General features: G+C 43.9%; 1 protein-coding gene across 4 annotated transcripts in view; it reads right to left on the bottom strand.

The window, feature by feature from the left end:
* Positions 1 to 22,329, bottom strand: part of LOC109873739 (microtubule-associated serine/threonine-protein kinase 3) — a 191,285-nt gene that overhangs the window by 11,243 nt on the left and 157,713 nt on the right. For 3 of the 4 annotated variants that reach the window (XM_020465436.2, XM_031808932.1, XM_031808931.1), the window contains 15 exons: positions 21,159 to 21,237; positions 19,824 to 19,981; positions 18,922 to 18,997; positions 18,195 to 18,404; positions 17,547 to 17,648; positions 17,062 to 17,194; positions 12,012 to 12,073; positions 11,831 to 11,922; positions 11,250 to 11,458; positions 10,851 to 10,989; positions 9,762 to 9,894; positions 9,370 to 9,535; positions 4,263 to 4,364; positions 2,349 to 2,471; positions 1,593 to 1,705 (listed from right to left, as the gene is read on the bottom strand). In XM_020465436.2, the coding sequence (XP_020321025.2) occupies positions 1,593 to 1,705; positions 2,349 to 2,471; positions 4,263 to 4,364; positions 9,370 to 9,535; positions 9,762 to 9,894; positions 10,851 to 10,989; positions 11,250 to 11,458; positions 11,831 to 11,922; positions 12,012 to 12,073; positions 17,062 to 17,194; positions 17,547 to 17,648; positions 18,195 to 18,404; positions 18,922 to 18,997; positions 19,824 to 19,981; positions 21,159 to 21,237 (1,897 nt within the window). The remainder of the gene's footprint in view (positions 1 to 1,592; positions 1,706 to 2,348; positions 2,472 to 4,262; positions 4,365 to 9,369; positions 9,536 to 9,761; positions 9,895 to 10,850; positions 10,990 to 11,249; positions 11,459 to 11,830; positions 11,923 to 12,011; positions 12,074 to 17,061; positions 17,195 to 17,546; positions 17,649 to 18,194; positions 18,405 to 18,921; positions 18,998 to 19,823; positions 19,982 to 21,158; positions 21,238 to 22,329) is intronic. The other variant, XM_031808930.1, reaches the window with a different exon arrangement.

The following is a 22,329-nucleotide window of genomic DNA, read 5'->3' as shown; positions in this document are numbered from 1 at the left end:
CCACACAGACCGAGAGACCGACACATGCAGGGACAGACACACAGACAGAGACCTTACAGACTGTCCTCAGAGGAAAACAAACTACTGTACACCTAAACACATCACTCATAAATATATCCATTCATAGTATGAAAAAGTTGGGACAGACCTTGATAATATAGAAAACAGGCAGTGATTCCAAAATAGCGGCAGCAGCCACTGCTTAGACTGCAAGGCTGTGCACTGCTTAGACTGCTAGGCTGTGCACTGCTTAGACTGCTAGGCTGTGCACTGCTTAGACTGCAAGGCTGTGCACTGCTTAGACTGCTAGGCTGTGCACTGCTTAGACTGCTAGGCTGTGCACTGCTTAGACTGCTAGGCTGTGCACTGCTTAGACTGCTAGGCTGTGCACTGCTTAGACTGCTAGGCTGTGCACTGCTTAGACTGCTAGGCTGTGCACTGCTTAGACTGGTAGGCTGTGCACTGCTTAGACTGGTAGGCTGTGCACTGCTTAGACTGCTAGGCTGTGCACTGCTTAGACTGCTAGGCTGTGCACTGCTTAGACTGCTAGGCTGTGCACTGCTTAGACTGCTAGGCTGTGCACTGCTTAGACTGGTAGGCTGTGCACTGCTTAGACTGGTAGGCTGTGCACTGCTTAGACTGCTAGGCTGTGCACTGCTTAGACTGCTAGGCTGTGCACTGCTTAGACTGCTAGGCTGTGCACTGCCTAGACTGCTAGGCTGTGCACTGCTTAGACTGCTAGGCTGTGCACTGCTTAGACTGCTAGGCTGTGCACTGCTTAGACTGCTAGGCTGTGCACTGCTTAGACTGCTAGGCTGTGCACTGCTTAGACTGCTAGGCTGTGCACTGCTTAGACTGGTAGGCTGTGCACTGCTTAGACTGCTAGGCTGTGCACTGCTTAGACTGCTAGGCTGTGCACTGCTTAGACTGCTAGGCTGTGCACTGCCTAGACTGCTAGGCTGTGCACTGCTTAGACTGCTAGGCTGTGCACTGCTTAGACTGCTAGGCTGTGCACTGCTTAGACTGCTAGGCTGTGCACTGCTTAGACTGCTAGGCTGTGCACTGCTTAGACTGCTAGGCTGTGCACTGCTTAGACTGCTAGGCTGTGCACTATAAACTGGTGGGTTGTGGTGGATCACGGAACAAAAACTCTTCCTCAGCCATTCTCCTGCCTTCGAAGGCACATTGTTTTCAGAGGCAGAGCATACCGCAATGCAGCACAACAACACGCACGTGTTGGCATTGTGTTCTACGTTCTCCCAAAATAGATCTGATTTGCAGCAGAACATTTATGCAAAGCTGAGACTTACATTACATGATGTAGGGGGTTGGGGTAAAGATGCATAGCATGTCTTATGGACCAAACCAAGTCTGTTCCATATGAAATCTTACATGTTGAGTTAACACTGAAAGCATTCCAGATGTTGGTTTGAGCTACCATCCTTTTCTGTTTATGGTAACGACCTCATTGATACACAATTGGCTTTCCATCATAAGGAGTGATATGGAAGTGTGCGAGCAGTGATGCCTTGAGTGAATGCTTTGTGACTTACCGAGAGAGAGAAACAGCGACAGAAAGAAAGAGAACACACCTTGGAGAACCTGTGAGAGCAGGAGGAGAACTGTCGTAGCTCCACATTGAAGTCTTCATCATTCGTATCCTCCTCCTCCTCCGTCTCCAGGTGATGGTACCTATCTGATCGAGCTGTGGGGGGAAAAAACGTTCAATTTTGAAGTAGCTGTATTCTAGAGTATACATTACTGTACTTTTTATTAGCAGGAAGTAGACTAGACTCACTGTCGAAGTAGCTGTATTCTATAGTAGATGACTGTAATTTTTAAGAACAGGAAGTAGACTAGACTCACTGTCGAAGTAGCTGTATTCTATAGTAGATGACTGTACTTTTTAAGAGCAGGAAGTAGACTAGACTCACTGTCGAAGTAGCTGTATTCTATAGTAGATGACTGTACTTTTTAATAGCAGGAAGTAGACTAGACTCACTGTCGAAGTAGCTGTATTCTATAGTATAGATTACTGTACTTTTTAAGAGCAGGAAGTAGACTAGACTCACTGTCGAAGTAGCTGTATTCTATAGTATAGATGACTGTACTTTTTAAGAGCAGGAAGTAGACTAGACTCACTGTCGAAGTAGCTGTATTCTATAGTAGATGACTGTACTTTTTAAGAGCAGGAAGTAGACTAGACTCACTGTCGAAGTAGCTGTATTCTATAGTATAGATTACTGTACTTTTTAAGAGCAGGAAGTAGACTAGACTCACTGTCGAAGTAGCTGTATTCTATAGTAGATGACTGTACTTTTTAGGAGCAGGAAGTAGACTAGACTCACTGTCGAAGTAGCTGGTGTCGTCCTCTGACTCCAGCTGAGGGATGAACTCAGCCTTCTGTCTCAGCAGACTGTCCCAGTCCAGAGTGTGGAAGAACTGGTGGTGCTTCACCTCATACGCACCGCCTAAGGAAGGATGCACAAACACATTATGAACAGACACATATAACCTGACAGAGCGTGAGAGAATCTGCAGAGAAGAATGGGAGAAACTCCCCAAATACAGGTGTGCCAACCTTGTAGCGTCATACACAGGAAGGCTCGAGGCTGTAATCGCTGCAAAAGGTGCTTCAACAAAGTACTGAGTAAAGGGTCTGAATACTTATGTAAATGTGCTATGTTTTAAGCTTTGTCATTATTGCGTATTGATGAGGGGGAAAAATGTTTTAATTCATTTTAGAATAAGGTTGTAACGTAACAAAATGTGGGAAAAGTCAAGGGGTCTGAATACTTTATGAATGCACTGTACACACACGCATACACACAGTGGTGTAAAGTACTCAATAAAAATAATTTGAAACATTTTCCCTGAAACCCACAAGTATTTGTTATATTTTGAATGCTGAGCAGAACAGGAAAAGTGTTCAATTCACAGGCTTATCAAGAGAACATCCATGGCATCGCTACGGCCCCTGATCTGGCGGCCTCACGAAACACACAAATGATGTCTAAGTGTTGGAGTGGCCCCTGGCTTTCCGTAAAATACAAAAGAACAAGAAAAAGGCGCCACCTGGTTTGCTTAATATAAGGAATTTTAAATGATTTGTACTTTTACACTTTGATACTTAAGTATATTTAAAACCAAATACTTTTACTCAAGTAGTATTTTACTAAGTGACTCTCACTTGAGTCATTTTCTATTAAGGTATCTTTACTTTTACTCAAGTATGGCAAACGGAGTACTTTTTCCACCTCTGCATACACAAACAGACTCACAGAGATGGACACAGATATCTTGCACACATAGGCCTACTGCAAGTACCAACATACACACTTCCGGTCCATTCGAGACAAAAGTTGACATTGGACAGCGGTGCCACTGCCCCAACACAAAAGGAAATGCAGATGCTAACATTTCATCCTCTTTTTTACTGGCCAGCACCCAAAAGTGACATCACCAGCCATCAATTATGCAGTGCAATTTCCTGCCGGTGACCTTTGAGGAAGAGACGGAGGGCCGCCGATGAATAGCTCGACCCCAACCTCTGGATGTGATGAATACAGTCCTGTACAGCCTGCTGTGCAGGAGACAAAGGCTACGTCCCAAATGGCACCCTATTCCCTTCACGGTGCACTACTTTTGACCAGAGCCCTATATAGCAAATTGGGTGCCATTTAAGACACGGTGGGGAGCCGGTGGCTTCATCTCAGGTCAGGGACAATGTTTATGATTCACAGACGCTGAAGATGCGTGACCTTGCCCGGGTCGACATTCGAGGTCGCCCGGGAGGAATTATTGTAATTGGGGAAAGGAAAAGGTGAGGCAGCGGGGTTTTGTGATAAACTGTTCTGCCCATTTGTTTGATCCCATTTGTCCAGCCTTGTATCTTTAAATAACGGGATGTGCTGAGAAGACACCAAGAGAGTTATGACAATAACCACTGTCTGTACTTGGACAGTTTTAACTGAGGGGAGAGGACGCTCCCTGGTAGGTCATAACTGTTAGTAAACCTTTGAACACCTTCAACCTCTAATAATAGAGTACCCCGTGCTGAGTTTCAACAAATTAAACGTAGCCCCAATAAATCCAATAAATAAATTCAATCTTTTGCCTGACTCGCATAAATATGGGGCCGACTCTAACCGTAATCTGCTTGGTGGATGTGAAACCAGGCCAGCTTAGTACAGCTTGGTTTGGTTTGGTAGAGTGAAAAAGGTATTTGTATGTGGCATGTGTTGTGCACAACTTGTGCCTACCTGTTCCCATCCTCTCCAGAGGGTTCTGTCTGAGTAGCAGGGTGATCAGTTCCTGGGAGTCGGCAGGGGGAGCATCTTCTCCTTCCGGCCAGTTGATCTCATCTTGGAAACAACAACACACTCAGTTAGTTAGTACTTAGCAAAATCCCACAGACAACACATATAGAGTTAGCTAGAAGCTAGCAACAATATCCCACAAAAAAAAAATGAGTTGACTAGCCGTTAGCAATATCCCATAGAAACACACACCGAGTTAGCTAGCCATTAGCACTATCCCATAGACAACACATACGGAGTTAGCAGTTAGCCACATTTAACAGTCCCACAGTCAATCAGATTAATGCGAGTCATTGAGAGTTTTCCTCGGACAAAAGGGCATATTGTTATTCACACCATTGAATTTGGAAATTGGCGATCTTCACTCCCTCAAGGATGAGATGAAATTCATGATTGTCTGTTCTCCAGTACTGGAATAATATGTATTATCCAGGTCGGAAATTTTTTAATAATTACAATGCCTTCAGAAAGTATTCATACCCTTCGACTTATCCACGTGACTCGTTTCAGGAAACTGGGTGTATGTCGCGCCATTTTTTAATTTATTTTTATTATCAAAATGCGTTTTTAGGCAGAAATGCCTTCTGGAACATGTGAACTTCATGTGCCTTAATAATAAACTTGTATGTCATCTGTAAATATGAATAAAATTGTTAAATTACGAGCCTAGTTGGTTTAGCCACAGAAAAAGACAACAACAACCATCCCACCAGCCATGATCGGCTGAGATAATGAGTAGGCTCGTAGGCTCGACATGCAGAGAGATGAGTTCGAATTGATCTGCCATGTAGCTTGCTGCTGTCTATAACATGAGCTGGTCATTATGTGTAGGTAATCCTTTCTAATCTGCAAACACTGAATAAATGTTGCTCTCCACTTTCTGGAAAACCTGAGTTTTGAAGGCAGTGGAATTAGAGTATGATAGCTAAGGAGATGGAGATAATTCTGCCGTTTGATTGCAAATATGCAGACTCTGGATTACGTCTTCAAACTAAGGGTAACCATGGCATCCGTGACAGAGAGGGAGAAGCGTCCATCCATGTTTACGGGTAAGATAGTCTAGCTAGCTACATTTTCAGATATGACATTTCTCATTTAGTCAGAAAGTCGTTATCATTTCAAGTTAAAGCCTACTGTTAGCTAGTTAGCTAATGTTAGCTGGCTGGCTAGTTAGCTAATGTTACGTGTATGATCTGTGTAGTAATATTATTCATATCTCTGAGCCATTTGCTTTGCTAGTTATAGCCTAATGTTAGCTGGCTCAAATTTAACCAGATTCATGCAGGGTAATAACGTTATGAGATGGGATTATGGTTAATTGTTTAGCTTGCTAGCTAGCTACAAGTCTAAACAAAAGACCACATTATGCAAGTAACTATTTCAATAGAATGTTCATAATGTCACTGCAACAACTGTCGATAGACGTAGCAGAATAATTTACGAACGCTCAACACCCATTGAATAGGGCCTGTGTCACTAATCGTTGGCATAAAAATGTCAGTAAATTTTTCCCAACAGCACAGTTGCAGTCACCAATGCTCTAGATAACGTAAAAACAGCCAAACAAGTTCTGCTAGAGTGAGTAAAATGGTCAGAGAGTTCTCTCATTTGTGTCTGGAAGTAGCTAGCAAGCCAGCCAACGTTAGCCAGTTAGCTTGGGAGCTTGACTGCTGTTAGTCAGAACCCAACCCTTCTCCTCGTCCGCGCCCCGTACGCTCTGAGAGTGAAACGCTCTGAGTATACGAACGCCCAGAGCACACTCTGATTACATTTACGAATACACCCGTAGTATAAGCCAGCCTTTAGTCTTGAAATATCTAGTTGTTTAGTACATAGCCTCACATGTGAATCCTTAAAGAGATGGGTGGGGCTGAAGCCTAAGAAGGTGTGAACAATGCTGAATGGGTGAAGATAAAGAAGAGCTCTCCAGTAGGTACCAATACATTCAAGGGACATTATCTCAAAAGTGTGGTTACAAATGTATCAACTTTCAAAGCAGAATTACTAAGACATAACATTTGGACATAAAAATGTATCCAATGTAAAGAACACCATTTCAAATGTAGCTACAAAAGACCGAATCGAGCCTGTCGGTCACATTTTGTTGTGTTAGAGGATGAATTCAAAATTGATTCAATATTTTTTTGATTCTCACCCATGTACACACCCCATAATGTCAAAGTGAAAACATGTTTTTTTACATTTTAGCAAATGTATTGAAAATTAAATATCAAATTTATAGACGTATTCACATCCCTGAGTCAAGAAGCACCTTTAGCAGCGATTACAGCTTTATGTCGTATTGGCTATCAGCGTTGCACATCTGCATTTGGGGATTTTCTTCCATTCTTCCTTCCTTAATGATTTCTCAAGCTCTGTTAAGTTAGGTGGGGAGCGGCGGTAAACAGCAATCTTCAAGTCTTTCCACAGACTTTCAAATGGGATTCAAGTCTGGGCTTTGGCTGAGCCACTCGAGGACTTTCACATTTATGTTCTGAAGCCATTCCAGCGTTGCTTTGTGTGTATGGTTGGGGTCATTGTCCTGTAGAAACGTAAGTCTTTGCCCCAGTCTAAGGTTGTTTGCACTCTGAAGCAGGTTTTCATCAAGGATTTTGCTCTATTTGACTCCATTGATTGTTTCCTCTATCTTTACCAGTCTCCCAGTCCTTGCCGCTGAAAAACATCCCATCCTCATAGCATGATGATGCCACCACCATGCTTTATGTTAGGGATGGTGTTAGACGGGTGATGAGCTGTACCTGGTTTTCTCCAGACAGGGCTTTGCATTCAGGCTAAAGAGTTACATTACAAGTTTCTTTTTGCAAACTCCAGGCGTGTCCATGTGCCCTTTTTCTCAGGAGTGACTTCCGTCTGGCCACTCTCCCATAACACCCAAACTCCAGGCGTGTCCATGTGCCCTTTTTCTCAGGAGTGACTTCCGTCTGGCCACTCTCCCATAACACCCAAACTCCAGGCGTGTCCATGTGCCCTTTTTCTCAGGAGTGACTTCCGTCTGGCCACTCTCCCATAACACCCAAACTCCAGGCGTGTCCATGTGTCCTTTTTCTCAGGAGTGACTTCCGTCTGGCCACTCTCCCATAACACCCAAACTCCAGGCGTGTCCATGTGCCCTTTTTCTCAGGAGTGACTTCCGTCTGGCCACTCTCCCATAACACCCAGATTGGTGAAGTGCTGTAGAGACTGTTGTCCTTCTGGCAGGTTCTCCCATCTCAGCCAAGGAACTCTGTAGCTCTGTCAGATTGGTCATAGGGTTCTTGGTCACCTCCCTGACCAAGGTCCTTCTTGCCCGTTTGGTCAGGATCGGGGTAGAGTCTGGGTAGTTCCATATCTTTTCCATTTCCCAATGACCACTGTGGTCTTGGAAACTTTCAACACTCTAGAAATGGTTGTATACCCTTCCCCAGATATATGCAGTGGTGTAAAGTACTTAAGTAAAAAATACTTTAAAGTACTTAAGTAAAAAATACTTGAAAGTATTACTGTACTTAAGTAGTTCTTTTGGGGTATCTGTACTTTACTTTTTATATTTTTGCCAACTTTTACTTTTCTACATTCCTAAAGAAAATAATGTACTTTTTACTCCATACATTTTCCCTGACATCGAAAAGTACATGTTACAATTTGACAGGAAAACGGTTGAATTCACACACTTCAAGAGTGAGTGAGAACATCCTGGTCATCCCTACTGCCTCTGATCTGGCGGAATAACTAAACACACATGCTTTGTTTGTAAATTATGTCTGAGTGTCGGTGTGCGCCCCTGGATATCAGTCAATAAAAAGAGAAAAAATGTTAATTGTGTCGTCTGGTTTGCTTAATATAAGGAATTTGAAATATTTTGAATTTTGATATTTAGCAATTCCATTTACTTTTGATATACTTAAGTATATTTAAAACCAAATACTTTTGGACTTTTACTTAAGGTATCTTTACTTTTACTCCAGTATGACAATTGAATACATTTCCCACCACTGGATATATGCCTCATCCCAATTCTATTTTGGACAGTTCCTTGGACTTCATAGTATAGTTTCTGCTTTTACATGCACTGTCAACTGTGGGACATTATTTAGACAGAACTTTTTTTATTGGCCACAGGTGGACTCTAATCAAGTTGTAGTGACATCTCAAGGATGATCAAAGGAAATTGGATGCACCTGAGCTCAATTTGGAGTGTCATAGCAAAGGGTGGGAATACTTATTTAAATGAAATATTTAATTTAAAAAAATTGAGCAAAAATGTATAAAAACATCTCACTTTGTCATTATGGGGTACTGTGTGTAAAAAACAAGCAATTTAATCAATTTTGAATTCAGACTAACACAATAAAATGTCAAATAAGTCAAGGGGTATGACTAATTTCTGAAGGTGCTGTATGTGATCAAAATATCTGTGTGTGCATCTCCATGTCTCTGTGTGTTCATGTGTGTTTGACAAGTGTAGCCTGTTCACAAAAGTTGAAAAATAGCAGCATACGCCACACCAGTATAGACTGCGCCATTCCACGGATTTGTCTTTGGTGCCATTTCGCTCCCATTTTCATCAGATTTGGGAGTGAAGCATGAATATGCATGGTGGCCCTCAGGCCTGAGTAGAGTGGCATTCAGCTCAGCGTGTTCAGAGCCCTTTAATTAACACTGCGTCCCTCTGGCCTGCCATGATGGAGAGCACACCAAATCTGTCATGGCAGCACATTCATTAACATAGGATAGAGGGAACACTTGGGTTCTCTGTAAACTATCATAAAGTTATCAAAAACTTGAAAAAATGTATGTCTCATGTCAAGCTGAATCCACACCCCCACACACCATCTGTTTTGTGCATTACATGCCTTAATCCCAAATGAATCGGAAAGATTGGCACCATCTAATTCCATACTGAATAATTAGATATTACCATTAAGGCCTGCATATTTTTGTCCTACTTAGTTATGCATTGATGTCAACGCTAAGTGCAAATTCGACTTCATTGGAACTTAGGATTCGCCCCATAAGTCAAATCACAAGGAGAGAAGAGAGTTAGACTGACCGCTGATGACCTGCCCAAACAGTTCTTCTGGTGTGTCTCCAAAGAAAGGTACGCAGCCGACCAGAAACTCATAGAGGATGATGCCCATAGCCCACCAGTCCACAGGCTTCCCATAGCCCTGTCTCAGGATCACCTCTGGAGCAATGTACTCTGGGGTCCCACACACCTGCAAACACAGACAGAAGGCAACAGGTATAGGCACATTATAATAGTAGTAAGTTTTGTCACATTGGAAAAAGAATAACCTGAAAGCTGTTGGTATCCAATTTCTCAGACTGAATACCATAGTTGTCATGTTCTCTCTGCTTTCTTGTTTTCATTACCAAAATAAATAAATGAGCAAGAAAGATTGGCTTATACTGTAGGTAGAATGTCATCTCCACACAATGTACCTGTTTATCAGAGAACTCCCGGGCGTCCTTCTCTATGTGTCCCTCGTACAGGTTCGTGGTCATGTTCATCAGGCCCACCTTGGACAGCCCAAAGTCTGTCAACTTGATGTGGCCCATGGAGGTCACCAGCAGACTGGGGAAGGGAGAGAACGAGAGAAAACCATAACATAGATGCCAATGGCAGAAGATAGCGTCTGGCATTGTTGGAGCTCAGGAAACGTATTATACCCTGAATTCCATCTGCAACCCTGTACATGTGACTGTACAACTACACAATCTCACTCAATTGGCACAATAACATTGATCACTCAAGTGACTGGCAATTTCAAAAAGGTTAAGATCATCAGTCAAAATACACCAAATGCTTCCATGCTCAGGTCACTAACTCTCATTGTTAAAATGGTCATTTTAAGGCACTGGAAAGAGGAGCAAGTCACCCTTATTTTCAGAATGGCTCAAACTGTCAATGAACACTGTCAAATGTGATCTTTTTTTTGTAAACATAAAGGGAAAGATAAAGGAATATGAAAACAAATGGGCCAAGTTTGAAGTTGTCTTGGTGTGAATGAAAATGGGGGAAGATTTGATTTATAATTTGTCAATAATAATCATGGTTATTGATACAAAATTATTTATACAAAACCAATATACCAATCAATAATATGTACAGTACATTTATACAAATAATGTACATAATGAAAAACTGCTGTCAACTTTATTATGACTAAGTTTAGCATTTCATAATATTAATTACCTATTTATTTCTTGTTCTTTAAATTTCGTTGCAGCCCTCCCATATACGCAACATTTGTATTTCAATTTCTTGTTAGGATTCAATTGTGATATGCAAAGAAAAGTATAGAAATGTGACAAAATAGGAGGAGAGTGAACAATGTGTTTACATGTGGTGTTTTATTTGTTGTTGCTTGGCTAGTGTGACATGTTGGAAATTAATACATTAATTTAAAAAAAAGACAAATAAATAAATAAAAATCACCAGTCAGCACTAACAGATCTGAGACCAGGCTATATCTATCTACCTTCTCAGTGACATTATCTGACCTTACTATAGAGATATTAGAGACTGACTTGTCTGGTTTGAGGTCCCTGTGGACGATGCCATAGTTGTGGAGGTACTCCAGAGCCAGCACTGTCTCAGCAAAGTACATCCTGGCCATGTCCACAGGCAGGGGGCCCATGTTCTTCAGCAGGTTGGCACAGTCACCTCCTAATGGCACACAGAGACAGATACTCGGTTTATTGAGTTAATTCTGACATTGAAATATACTACAATGAAGTACATTCAACATTTGTAAAATTATTAATGATTAATCCCAACCTAAAAAGTGCATTTGGTAAAAAATAGGGATGGAACATTAACATGAACCAGTATTTCTACAGCAGTTTATCCCCCCGGGTGTCAGCGTTCGGTCTTCCACTGATTTGGGTCCGTAAAAAAAATAAAAAAAATAAGAAAAGGCGAGCTACCTTCCACATACTCCATGACCATGCAGAGGTGTCGTCGCGTCTGGAAGGAGCAGTACATGGAGACCACGAAGGGGTTCTCAGCGAAGGTCAGGATGTCCCTCTCCACGAAGGCCTGCTGGATCTGATTCCTCAGCATCAGGTTCTGTTTGTTGATCTTCTTCATGGCAAAACGCTGCTTGGTCTCCTTATGGCGCACCAGATACACAGCCCTGTCAGAGAGAGAGAGGCGGAGAGAGAGAGGAGTCAATATGTTCGATACGTAGCAAAGGCTAAGTTAAATCAACCATACATTACTCTGTCAGACAGAGAATGACACGGTTAGCCATAAACGTGGTAAAGGTGGCTTGAAATCACACATTCATAGCTCTGTAGGAGAGGGAATACATGATGTAAGTGCTGCGGTATATACTTATTTGAGGTTTAGGAACAGAAAAGGACAGGGCCATGAATTGAAGGTTGAAAATATGAGTACAAAATGTGAGTAAATCCAAATCACATATCCAATTCAAATCCTAAATGACAGCTGAAACAGGTTTGGATTCCATCACCGTCCTGACGAACACCAGAGAAGTTTCTCTCACCCATAGGCTCCGTTGCTGATGAGTTTGGTCATCTCAAAGTCCATCTCGCAGGGCTTTCGTCGGGATCGTAGGGCCGCGCTCAGACTCTGGGACTGGGAGGACGAGAGTAGAGAAACTTTATTCTACTGAAATACATCAAACCTGTCATTAAAAACTTGAATAAAATATACTGAATACTCACAGAGTCATCCGTCTCTGGTGTTTCCGCTATCCCACTGTCATAACTGGTCATCTGAGCAATTTCTGTAGGAAGGGGGGGGGGGGAGAGAGAGAGACAGAGCGAGAGAGAGACAGAGCGAGAGAGAGAAAGAACAGCATTTCATTCGACTTTGCAATTTCAGCATTTTCACCTCCAAACACCAAACAGTGACCTTTAAATCCAGATGTCCTATATATACACACCTCAACATTTAGTCAAAGCCTATAGGGAGTTGACATTACTGCATATTAACACACTTTCTTTTTTTTGGCACTTAAGAAAGAGCAATCTGTTGACTTTGTCCACCTAATAAGCTGAGTCTGAGAAATCCTAAATGAGAGGAAATGAGGTGGAAACCAGAAGTGGCAGCAACACATGTCAGACATCCATTAAGAAAACCACAACTCCAGAACACTCAAGTGTATGTGTGTACGTTCGTGTTTTGCGTATGTGTGTGCGTCTTGCATGTGTAGCGTTTATATACATGCACGTGTGTGTGCATCCCTTCCCATCAGTGATGTATGAACAGCAGGAGGTAGCGAATCAGGAGGGGGGGTCGTCCCCACAGAGACCCTAAACCCATTTCCAATGCCACTTAACATCTGTCCCTGCCTAGAAGGCTGCTTCCAGCACTCCAGGCTACTGGACAAGGAAAACACACGGTATAAGCCCAGGGGAAATGAGTGGAGAGACATTGGCAAATGAGGACGGAGGTTAGTGAGCCAGTCTGTGTGTAGAACTGTTTCAGCTCTATAGGGAGACCATTCGTTTCTAATTAGTCAGAATGAACGTTGGGGTTTAATTTAAATTGAGAGAGCGAGAGAGCGAGAGAGAGAGAGAGAGAGAGAGAGAGAGAGTCATTAGGATGGCAGTCAGTTCAGTACAGGACACATGATACTCTACATCACCTTTGTCTTAGACCTTCTTCATTGGTGTTTAATACTAGCCTGACAGGTTATATTAGCCTTGGAAAAAAATATTTACTGTAATGCTGATGCAATATTTTGGTCCTTGTGGATACTGAAATGGTAGCTTGTACTTCTAGTACTAGTTCTTTTGTAGTAGTTAAACTGCAGTAATACAAGTCATTCTTCTCTAAAAACTGATAAGATGTTCAGCTCCAGCAGTGCTTCCAAAACGTTTAGACCCCAATAGCCACAACATAATTACGATGTTTTATTTATCGTAGTACATTACAGAGGGAGTTTTACGAGGAACAGAACGTGCAAGAAATTATTTTTCTCAAAATGTAGGCTTTAGTGTTCTGATGAAGCTGGTTGGGGTTAACTAGATTCTGTGTCAGGATCATATTCTTATCATATAATTATATTTATCATACTTTCATCAGGTCATCAATGTAGCTGAGACTTTGAGAACACAAAGCATGACAAGTGATTGGATGATCCATAATACAATGGCTGCGTTACGATTCTCTACCTTTCTCCAGAAGATTGCACTCGTTCAATCCCCCTCATGCATTTAAAAATCATTGGATTGGTGCAAGCATGGCTGGAGGGAGTTTCCACCATATTCCTCACTCCATTCCATTGAAATCCACGAGGGGGTACACTTCGGGGAAAGGGTGAAGAATTGGAATGTACATCTTGATTACTTCCTTTATCAATGCAGCCCACTACTGGAATGAGTTCACGGCCCTTGCAGCTTTCATCAGAAAGCACTCTTCTCATTTCTGAACGTGTGATGTGCGGCTGCACCTCCACTAACTTTGGTTTAGGCCAGGGCTCTCCAACCGTGTTCCTGGAGAACTATCCTCATGTGTCACGCCCTGGTCTAAGTATTTTGTGTTTTTCTTCATGTATTGGGTCAGGCCAGGGTGTGGCATGGGGTTTTTAGGCAGCCATATTCTTTGAGTTTGTCGTAGGTGATTGTCCTTAGTGTCCTCTATGTTAGTTAGCACCAGTATAGGCTGTTTCGGTTTTCGTTACGTTCTTTGTTTTGTAGTGTTTGTGTTTATTCGTGTTGTACGTTGTTCATTAAACATGGATCGCAATCTACACGCTGCATTTTGGTCCGACTATCCTTCACACCTAGAAAACCGTAACAGAATCACCCACCACCAACGGACCAAGCAGCGTGTCAACAGGCAGGAGCAACCCAAAGAGGAGATGCGCTATAAGGATTTCTGGACATGGGAGGAAATCCTAAACGGAGAAGGACCCTGGGCTCAGCCTGGAGAATATCGCCGCCCCAAAGAAGAACTGGAGGCGGAAAAAAGCGGAGAGGCGCCGGTATGAGGAGGCAGCACGGCGACTCGGAAGGAAGCCTGAGAATCAGCCCCAAAAATTTCTTGGGGGGGGGGGGGGCTCAGGGAGAGTGTGGCAGAGTCAGGAGTCAGACCTGAGCCAACTCTCCCTGTTTATCGTGGGGAGCCAAGGAGGAGACCAGAACCAGAGCCGGTGTTGGAGGTGAGCGAAGCAGAGACTGTGAAGGAGTTAATGGGGAAATTGGAGGAGAGAGAAATGAGGGAGTTGCTGTGTTGGTGCTTTTTGCATGGAATTCGCCCGATGGAACGTGTCGGGGATTTGATGGCACCTGGGTTAGCGCTCCATACTCGTCCTGAGGTGCGTGTTAGTCGGCTGGTGAAGTTGGTGCCAGCCTCACGCACCAGGCCTCCTGTGCACATCCCTAGCCTTGCACGTCCTGTGCCAGCACTGCTCTCAAGATCTCCAGTACGCCTTCACGACCTAGCCCATCCTGTGCCACCTCCACACTCCAGCCCTCCGGTAGCAGCTCCCCGCACCAGGCTTCCTGTGCGTGTTCTCGGTTCAGTACCACCAGTACCAGCACCACGCATCAGGCCTACAGTGCGCCTCGCCTCTCCAGCGCTGCCGGAGTCTCCCGTCTGTTCAGCGCTGCCAGAGCCTTTCTCCTCTACAGCGCTGCTTGAGTCTCCCGCCTGTGCAGCGCAGCCAGAGCCTTTCTCCTCTCCTGCGCTGCCGGAGTCTCCCGCCTGTTAAGCGCAGCCAGAGCCTTTCTCCTCTCCTGCGCTGCCGGAGTCTCCCGCCTGTTCAGCGCAGCCAGAGCTGCCAGCCTGCATGGAGCAGCCAGAGCTGCCAGCCTGCATGGAGCAGCCAGAGCTGTCAGTCTGCATGGAGCAGCCAGAGCTGTCAGTCTGCATGGAGCAGCCAGAGCTGTCAGTCTGCATGGAGCAGCCAGAGCTGTCAGTCTGCATGGAGCAGCCAGAGATGTCAGTCTGCATGGAGCAGCCAGAGCTGTCAGTCTGCATGAAGCAGCCCGAGCAGCCAGACTCTTCCAGATCTGCCAGTCAACCAGACTCTTCCAGATCTGCCAGTCAACCAGACTCTTCCAGATCTGCCAGTCAACCAGACTCTTCCAGATCTGCCAGTCAACCAGACTCTTCCAGATCTGCCAGTCAACCAGACTCTTCCAGATCTGCCAGTCAACCAGACTCTTCCAGATCTGCCAGTCAACCAGACTCTTCCAGATCTGCCAGTCAACCAGACTCTTTCAGATCTGCCAGTCAACCAGACTCTTTCAGATCTGCCAGTCAACCAGACTCTTTCAGATCTGCCAGTCAACCAGACTCTTCCAGATCTGCCAGTCAACCAGACTCTTCCAGATCTGCCAGTCAACCAGACTCTTCCAGATCTGCCAGTCAACCAGACTCTTCCAGATCTGCCAGTCAACCAGAGTCTTCCAGATCTGCCAGTCAACCAGAGTCTTCCAGATCTGCCAGTCAACCAGACTCTTCCAGATCTGCCAGTCAACCAGACTCTTCCAGATCCGCCAGTCAGCCGGGATCTGCCAGAACTGCCAGTCGGCCAGGATCCGCCAGTCGGCCAGGATCCGCCAGTCGGCCAGGATCCGCCAGTCGGCCAGGATCCGCCAGTCGGCCAGGATCTGCCAGTCAGCCAGGATCTGCCAGTCAGCCAGGATCTGCTGAAACCACCAGCCAGCCAGGATCTGGTAGATCTACCTTCCTGCCTGAGCTTCCTCTCACTCCCGAGCTTCCTCTCACTCCCGAGCTTCCTCTCACTCCCGAGCTTCCTCTCACTCCCGAGCTTTCTCTCACTCCCGAGCTTTCTCTCACTCCCGAGCTTCCCCTCAGTCCCGAGCTGCCTCAGTCCCGAGCTGTCCATCAGTCCCGATCTGCTCCTCAGTCCAGTGGGGTTCTGGGTGAGGACTACTAGGCCATGGTCGGCGGCAAGGGTGGACTATCCAGGGACGCGAGGAGAGGGGACTAAGACATTGACTGAGTGGGTTCCACGTCCTGCGCCGGAGCCGCCACCATGGACAGACGCCCACCCGGACCCTCCCTATTGTTTTGAGGTGCGTTCGGGAGTCCGCACCTTAGGGGGGGGGGGGGTTCTGTCACGCCCTGGTCTAAGTATTTTGTGTTTTTCTTCATGTATTGGGTCAGGCCAGGGTGTGGCATGGGGTTTTTGTATTGTGGTGTGTTTTGTCTTGGGGTTTTGGTGTGTATGTATTGGGATTGTAGCTAGTGGGGTTATCTAGCAAAGTCTATGGCTGTCTGGAGTAGTTCTCAATCAGAGGCAGGTGTTTATCGTTGTCTCTGATTGGGAACCATATTTAGGCAGCCATATTCTTTGAGTTTGTCGTGGGTGATTGTCCATGTGCATTTTGGTCCGACTATCCTTCACACCTAGAAAACCGTAACATCATGTCAGTTTTCACTCCAACCCAAGTTGTAATTAACCTGATTCAGCTTATTAACCAGCTAATTATTAATCAAGTGCGTTAGATTAGAGTCGGAGTTAAAACCTACAGGACGATAGTTCTCCAGGAACAGGGTTGGAGTTAAAACCTACAGGACGATAGTTCTCCAGGAACAGGGTTGGAGTTAAAACCGACAGGATGATAGTTCTCCAGGAACAGGGTTGGAGTTAAAACCGACAGGACGGTAGTTCTCCAGGAACAGGGTTGGAGTTAAAACGGACAGGACGGTAGTTCTCCAGGAACAGGGTTGGAGAGCCCTGGTTTAGGCACGTCTACCTACTCCCTAAAAGGTCAAAAGTCAAACTTGACGTACCTTCCAGGGGGTCCCGTGTGAGACCCAGCTGGCTGATGATGTAGCGGGGGATGTCAGTCTTGATGCCCTGGCCCTCTTTGGCGTGACCCTCGGCAGCTTCCAACAGATGGTAGAACTCCTCTGGATCAAACTCCTGAGGAGAGGACAACACGGGGACACGGGTTTCACTTCTGGAACTCTTAGTTCCAATGGGCATCGTCTGTGTGCTGTTGGCTTTTCTCTGGGTTGATGGTGATGTTATTGTGACAATGAGGACTAGCAGGAGCAAGAGGAGGATGGATTGCATCTATATGGCTTGTCACCACCAGATAGAACTTGTACTTAGTATTAGGACTCAGTGGTTTAACTAGTCACACCACATGGTCAGGAAAAACTTCTGTCCCTATAAAAAAAAAACTGTCCCTAGTTGCCGTTTAATTTGTGCAATGTCTGAAGTCATGGCCATGTGCTTGGTAGCTAGCTAGCGACAATCAGGCGAGACATACCAGGCATTCCAGGAGGCGCGCCGGCCTGGCGATGACGATGAGGATCTTCTTTACCAGCTCTTTGATGAAGTTCACCTCCTGGCTCTCCGACCGGGACGTGGACTATAGATACAGAGAACAGAACACACTCGTTCAACATTTCACACGGACCTGTGAGCTGCTCAGTGCTCGGGACAGTAAGCACCATTAAGTGAAAGGGAGGGAGTATAATAGGAAGCATGCATGAGGGGAGAGGACGTTGTGAAATACAGAACATCTATAAACAAGTTATTAATAGTTACAGATTAGAAATAGTGCGACGAAAATGACTTTGAATACCAGAGAGGTAAGGGAGCACTGTAAACCAAATGATTTTGGTGAAAGAATCAGTTTGATAGTTTCAAAGTACTGTGCAGTAATGTGCACCGACATTGTACTTACAGTGTACTTATTACTACGGTAAAAGGTTGATGGCTGCTAAAGTTAACCAGTGATATCCCCCATGGATAGCAGGTGGCACCACACTCTATACTACCCTTTACACTTGCCTCATCTCCTTTCCTTCATTATTCCAGATTTTGTAGAGTAGAGGACACAAGGAAAGAAAACCCCTTTTGCATTACATTCATTATTATTACACTATTGAGATGTACCGAAAATGTCACCCACCTCCTGGAAGAGCCTCTCCAGCTTGTCGGTGAGCTCACAAAAGTAGCGTGACGTGACGTGGCCCAGGCGGCTCTTCTCCAGGCAGTCGCGGACCAGCTCGATGATCTGGTGGTGGGCGAAACCCAGCACACCGTCCGCCAGCGGCAACACGCTCTCCGGGGAGCTGGTCCGGATGATCTCCTGGATCCTCTCCTCCATCTGGGCTGTGGCCTGGAGAGACACAGAGGGGTGGAAAGGGTTAGAAGTAGAGAATGTGTTGAGAGAGGGTGACAGGGTTCAAAGGTGAAAAAGTCCAACTCTCAGCAACAACTGTTAAAACATGAGTATTTGTTTTGATAACAAATAACCATTGTTAATGCTGGAATCCTTAGATGTTACATCCATTTTTGGACTTATAAATTAATGATACCCATCGATTCTTGAATAATATAACTTATAAATGCCTCATGCGCTTAGTTCAACTGTCGTACACCGTTAGAACCCCAAATGTAAACAAACACTGTATAGCCGCAAAACATGGTTAAAACTATACATTTGATATTATGGAAGGTCAGTACTTGCATTCATAGCTCTGTCTACGCCCCACCCCGTAGCGTTTTTAGCGAAACAGGCGGGGGGGGGGTTCAATTTGTTATTGTTTCAATTAAGGATTCTAGCTTGAAGGCAATACGACATTATAGATCTAACTCAGATCTAACTCAGTTGGCTCAGTATAGATCTAACTCACCTTTGGAAAGCGTTCCTTGTAGACATGGTTCATCATAATAATCTCATGATCACAACAGGATGGGGACCTTCCAGGGCTGCAAATACATAGAAATACAACGGAAGGATCAGTCATTATATTACAACACGTATCTTACAGCACAAATACATAGAAATACAACGGAAGGATCAGTCATTATATTACAACACGTATCTTACAGCACAAATACATAGAAATACAACGGAAGGATCAGTCATTATATTACAACACGTATCTTACAGCACAAATACATAGAAATACAACGGAAGGATCAGTCATTATATTACAACACGTATCTTACAGCACAAATACATAGAAATACAACGAAAGGATCAGTCATTATATTACAACACAAATACATACAAATACAACGGAAGGATCAGTCATTATATTACAACACAAATACATAGAAATACAACGGAAGGATCAGTCATTATATTACAACACGTATCTTACAGCACAAATACATAGAAATACAACGGAAGGATCAGTCATTATATTACAACACAAATACATAGAAATACAACGGAAGGATCAGTCATTATATTACAACACAAATACATAGAAATACAACGGAAGGATCAGTCATTATATTACAACACAAATACATAGAAATACAACGGAAGGATCAGTCATTATATTACAGCACAAATACATAGAAATACAACGGAAGGATCAGTCATTATATTACAACACAAATACATAGAAATACAACGGAAGGATCAGTCATTATATTACAACACGTATCTTACAGCACAAATACATTGGTTTCAATCAAATCTCATTTGAAAACTATTCACATAAAAGTCTATAAAAGGAGGATACTATTCAGCGACTGTTATCCCCGGCATCTATAAAGGTGTGTGACTGGCTTTCGTACGTACCTGAGACTGCGCGAGCGGGGTCGCATGGGCGTGGTCCCCCTCCGTCGGTCATCCCCAGCGATGCTCTCCGTGCAGAAGTGCTTGGAGAGGAAGTGCAGCTCGTCCGGCGTGGGCTGAAAGGGCAGCTGGTGAAGCTTCTCCTGTGATGAACAGGACGACTGGAAATGAAATGAATATACATTGAACAAGAAAAGATAAAAAGAAGAACGAGAGGCTAACGCTTTGATTGACGTCGTTGCACGAGAGAATGGCAGTTACCAGGAGAGTGTGTGCTTTTTCGGACTGCTGTGTTCATTTGATTGGGCACATGTTCATTACGGCACTTATTCCCTTTTACAGTGTCTCCAAAACGAAGGACTGAAACGTATGGGTGCTGAAATGGCTGTGACGGTACATGAAAGCTAACAAATTACTGTGAACTTTCCTGTTTCTCCTCAACACATTGTTCTGAAATAAAATCCAAAAAGGATTCATCTTCAAGTGAGCTGCAAAGACCCGTAGCAACCAGATGTGTAAACATAGCCTGGACAAACACAGTTGCCAGTCTTACTCCTTCTCTATAGTAAATTCTCTAACAGTAATCCTCACCAGCCTCCAACAAAACATCCAGTATTTATCGACTCTAAATGAATGTCCTCATAAAACTTGGCTGTAAACAAACAACCCATTACTTTGTGTGTGGAGGCGTGCTTACTGGGCTTGTGTGTGTGTGTGTGGTCAATCCTGCGTGTGAGTGTGACGCATAGGTGTCAGAGTTGACCGTTTCCTGCCTGTGTGATTTGACTTGGTCAGTAAACAGATCAGAGGTGTGGGTGGTTATGTGCGTGTGTTTCTGTATGTGTGTGCAAGAGTGTGTGGTCACGGACACGTTGCCGCGTGTGTCTTTGTTTATGTGTGGGGCATAGCTGTTGGCTTTGTGTCAGGGCCATGTTTACTCCCTAAAAAAAACCTGCTGACCCGAAACACATTTCTGGTGGTATGTCAACCTGGGAGACACTAGCAGGAGTATCTGTTCGCCCCTCATCTGACTTCCAATAGCCTACAGTACAGCACCGGTCACTGAAGAACAGACTAGAGGCAGTCTATCAAATTATCATTTCACATTGAAACATCTTGATTCAAATTCATTCTTACATTTCCAGTGATTTGGTATCTGTATTTCTTGGGGGCGGGATGGAAACGGTTTTCCATCGGTATACTGTATGTGAAGGGGTTTAGGTTTAACAACCTTTTTGGCATTGCTTTAAAAAAAAAATCTAGCTAACACATGTAATAACTCATTGAGTTGATTCTTAAGTAATTGTAGCAAAGTGAGTGGTAAGTTATGGTACGTACAGAGACAGTGGAGCTGGGTGTATTGGTGCCATAGCCAGAGGAGGGCAGAGATGCCAAAGACCAGCGTCGTCCATCCGTCCTTCTCAAACACACAGACAGACAGAGATAGAAAGAGGCAGACGTCATCATTAACTTTGAACCCTAAACCCATCCATTACTAATCAGGAATGAGAACTGTAGTTATGAACAATATATTACAATACCGATGAATGATGTTCAAAACAAGAATACTCAGATATCCAGGATTATACATAACATAACTGCCCTTATTTGACTGAGCTTATTTTTAAAATGTACAAAGTGAAATCTGCAAAGGCCTAAAAATCAAAGGTTCTGGGTGACCTTTGATCTATGTGCAGTAACGATCAGAGGCATGTCATATGCAACCTTCACTTTTCAATAGCCTACTGAAGCAGACCTCTGCTACCTGCAACAAACACCTTATTGCCTTATTTTGCACTAACCAATAACACGGAACAAGAAAACAAACTCTCAAAGGAACAACACATGAGACTACATGTAGGGACAGATAGAAACAAACCAAAAGGGATTTTTCATGATTCAGATATAAATGATGCATTCAGAAAGTAATCAGACCCCTGGACTTTTCAAAGGTTTTATTATTTATTTCACCTTTATTTAACCAGGTAGGCTAGTTGAGAACACCTTTATTTAACCAGGTAGGCTAGTTGAGAACACCTTTATTTAACCAGGTAGGCTAGTTGAGAACACCTTTATTTAACCAGGTAGGCTAGTTGAGAACACCTTTATTTAACCAGGTAGGCTAGTTGAGAACACCTTTATTTAACCAGGTAGGCAAGTTGAGAACAAGTTCTCATTTACAATTGCGACCTGGCCAAGATAAAGCAAAGCAGTTTGACACATACAACGACACAGAGTTACACATGGAGTAAACAAACATACAGTCAATAATACAGTAGAAACAAGTCTATATACGATGTGAGCAAATGAGGTGAGAAGGGAGGTAAAGGCAACAAAAAAAGGCCATGGTGGCAAAGTAAATACAATATAGCAAGTAAAACACTGGAATGGTAGATTTGCAGTGGAAGAATGTGCAAAGTAGAAATAGAAATAATGGGGTGCAAAGGAGCAAAATAAATAAATAAAATAAATACAGTTGGGAAAGAGGTAGTTGTTTGGGCTAAATTAT

This window comes from Oncorhynchus kisutch, linkage group LG29 (genome assembly GCF_002021735.2).
Source record: "Oncorhynchus kisutch isolate 150728-3 linkage group LG29, Okis_V2, whole genome shotgun sequence".
Classification (NCBI taxonomy): Eukaryota; Metazoa; Chordata; class Actinopteri; order Salmoniformes; family Salmonidae; genus Oncorhynchus; species Oncorhynchus kisutch.
This window is presented reverse-complemented; position numbering and strand designations above follow the sequence as displayed.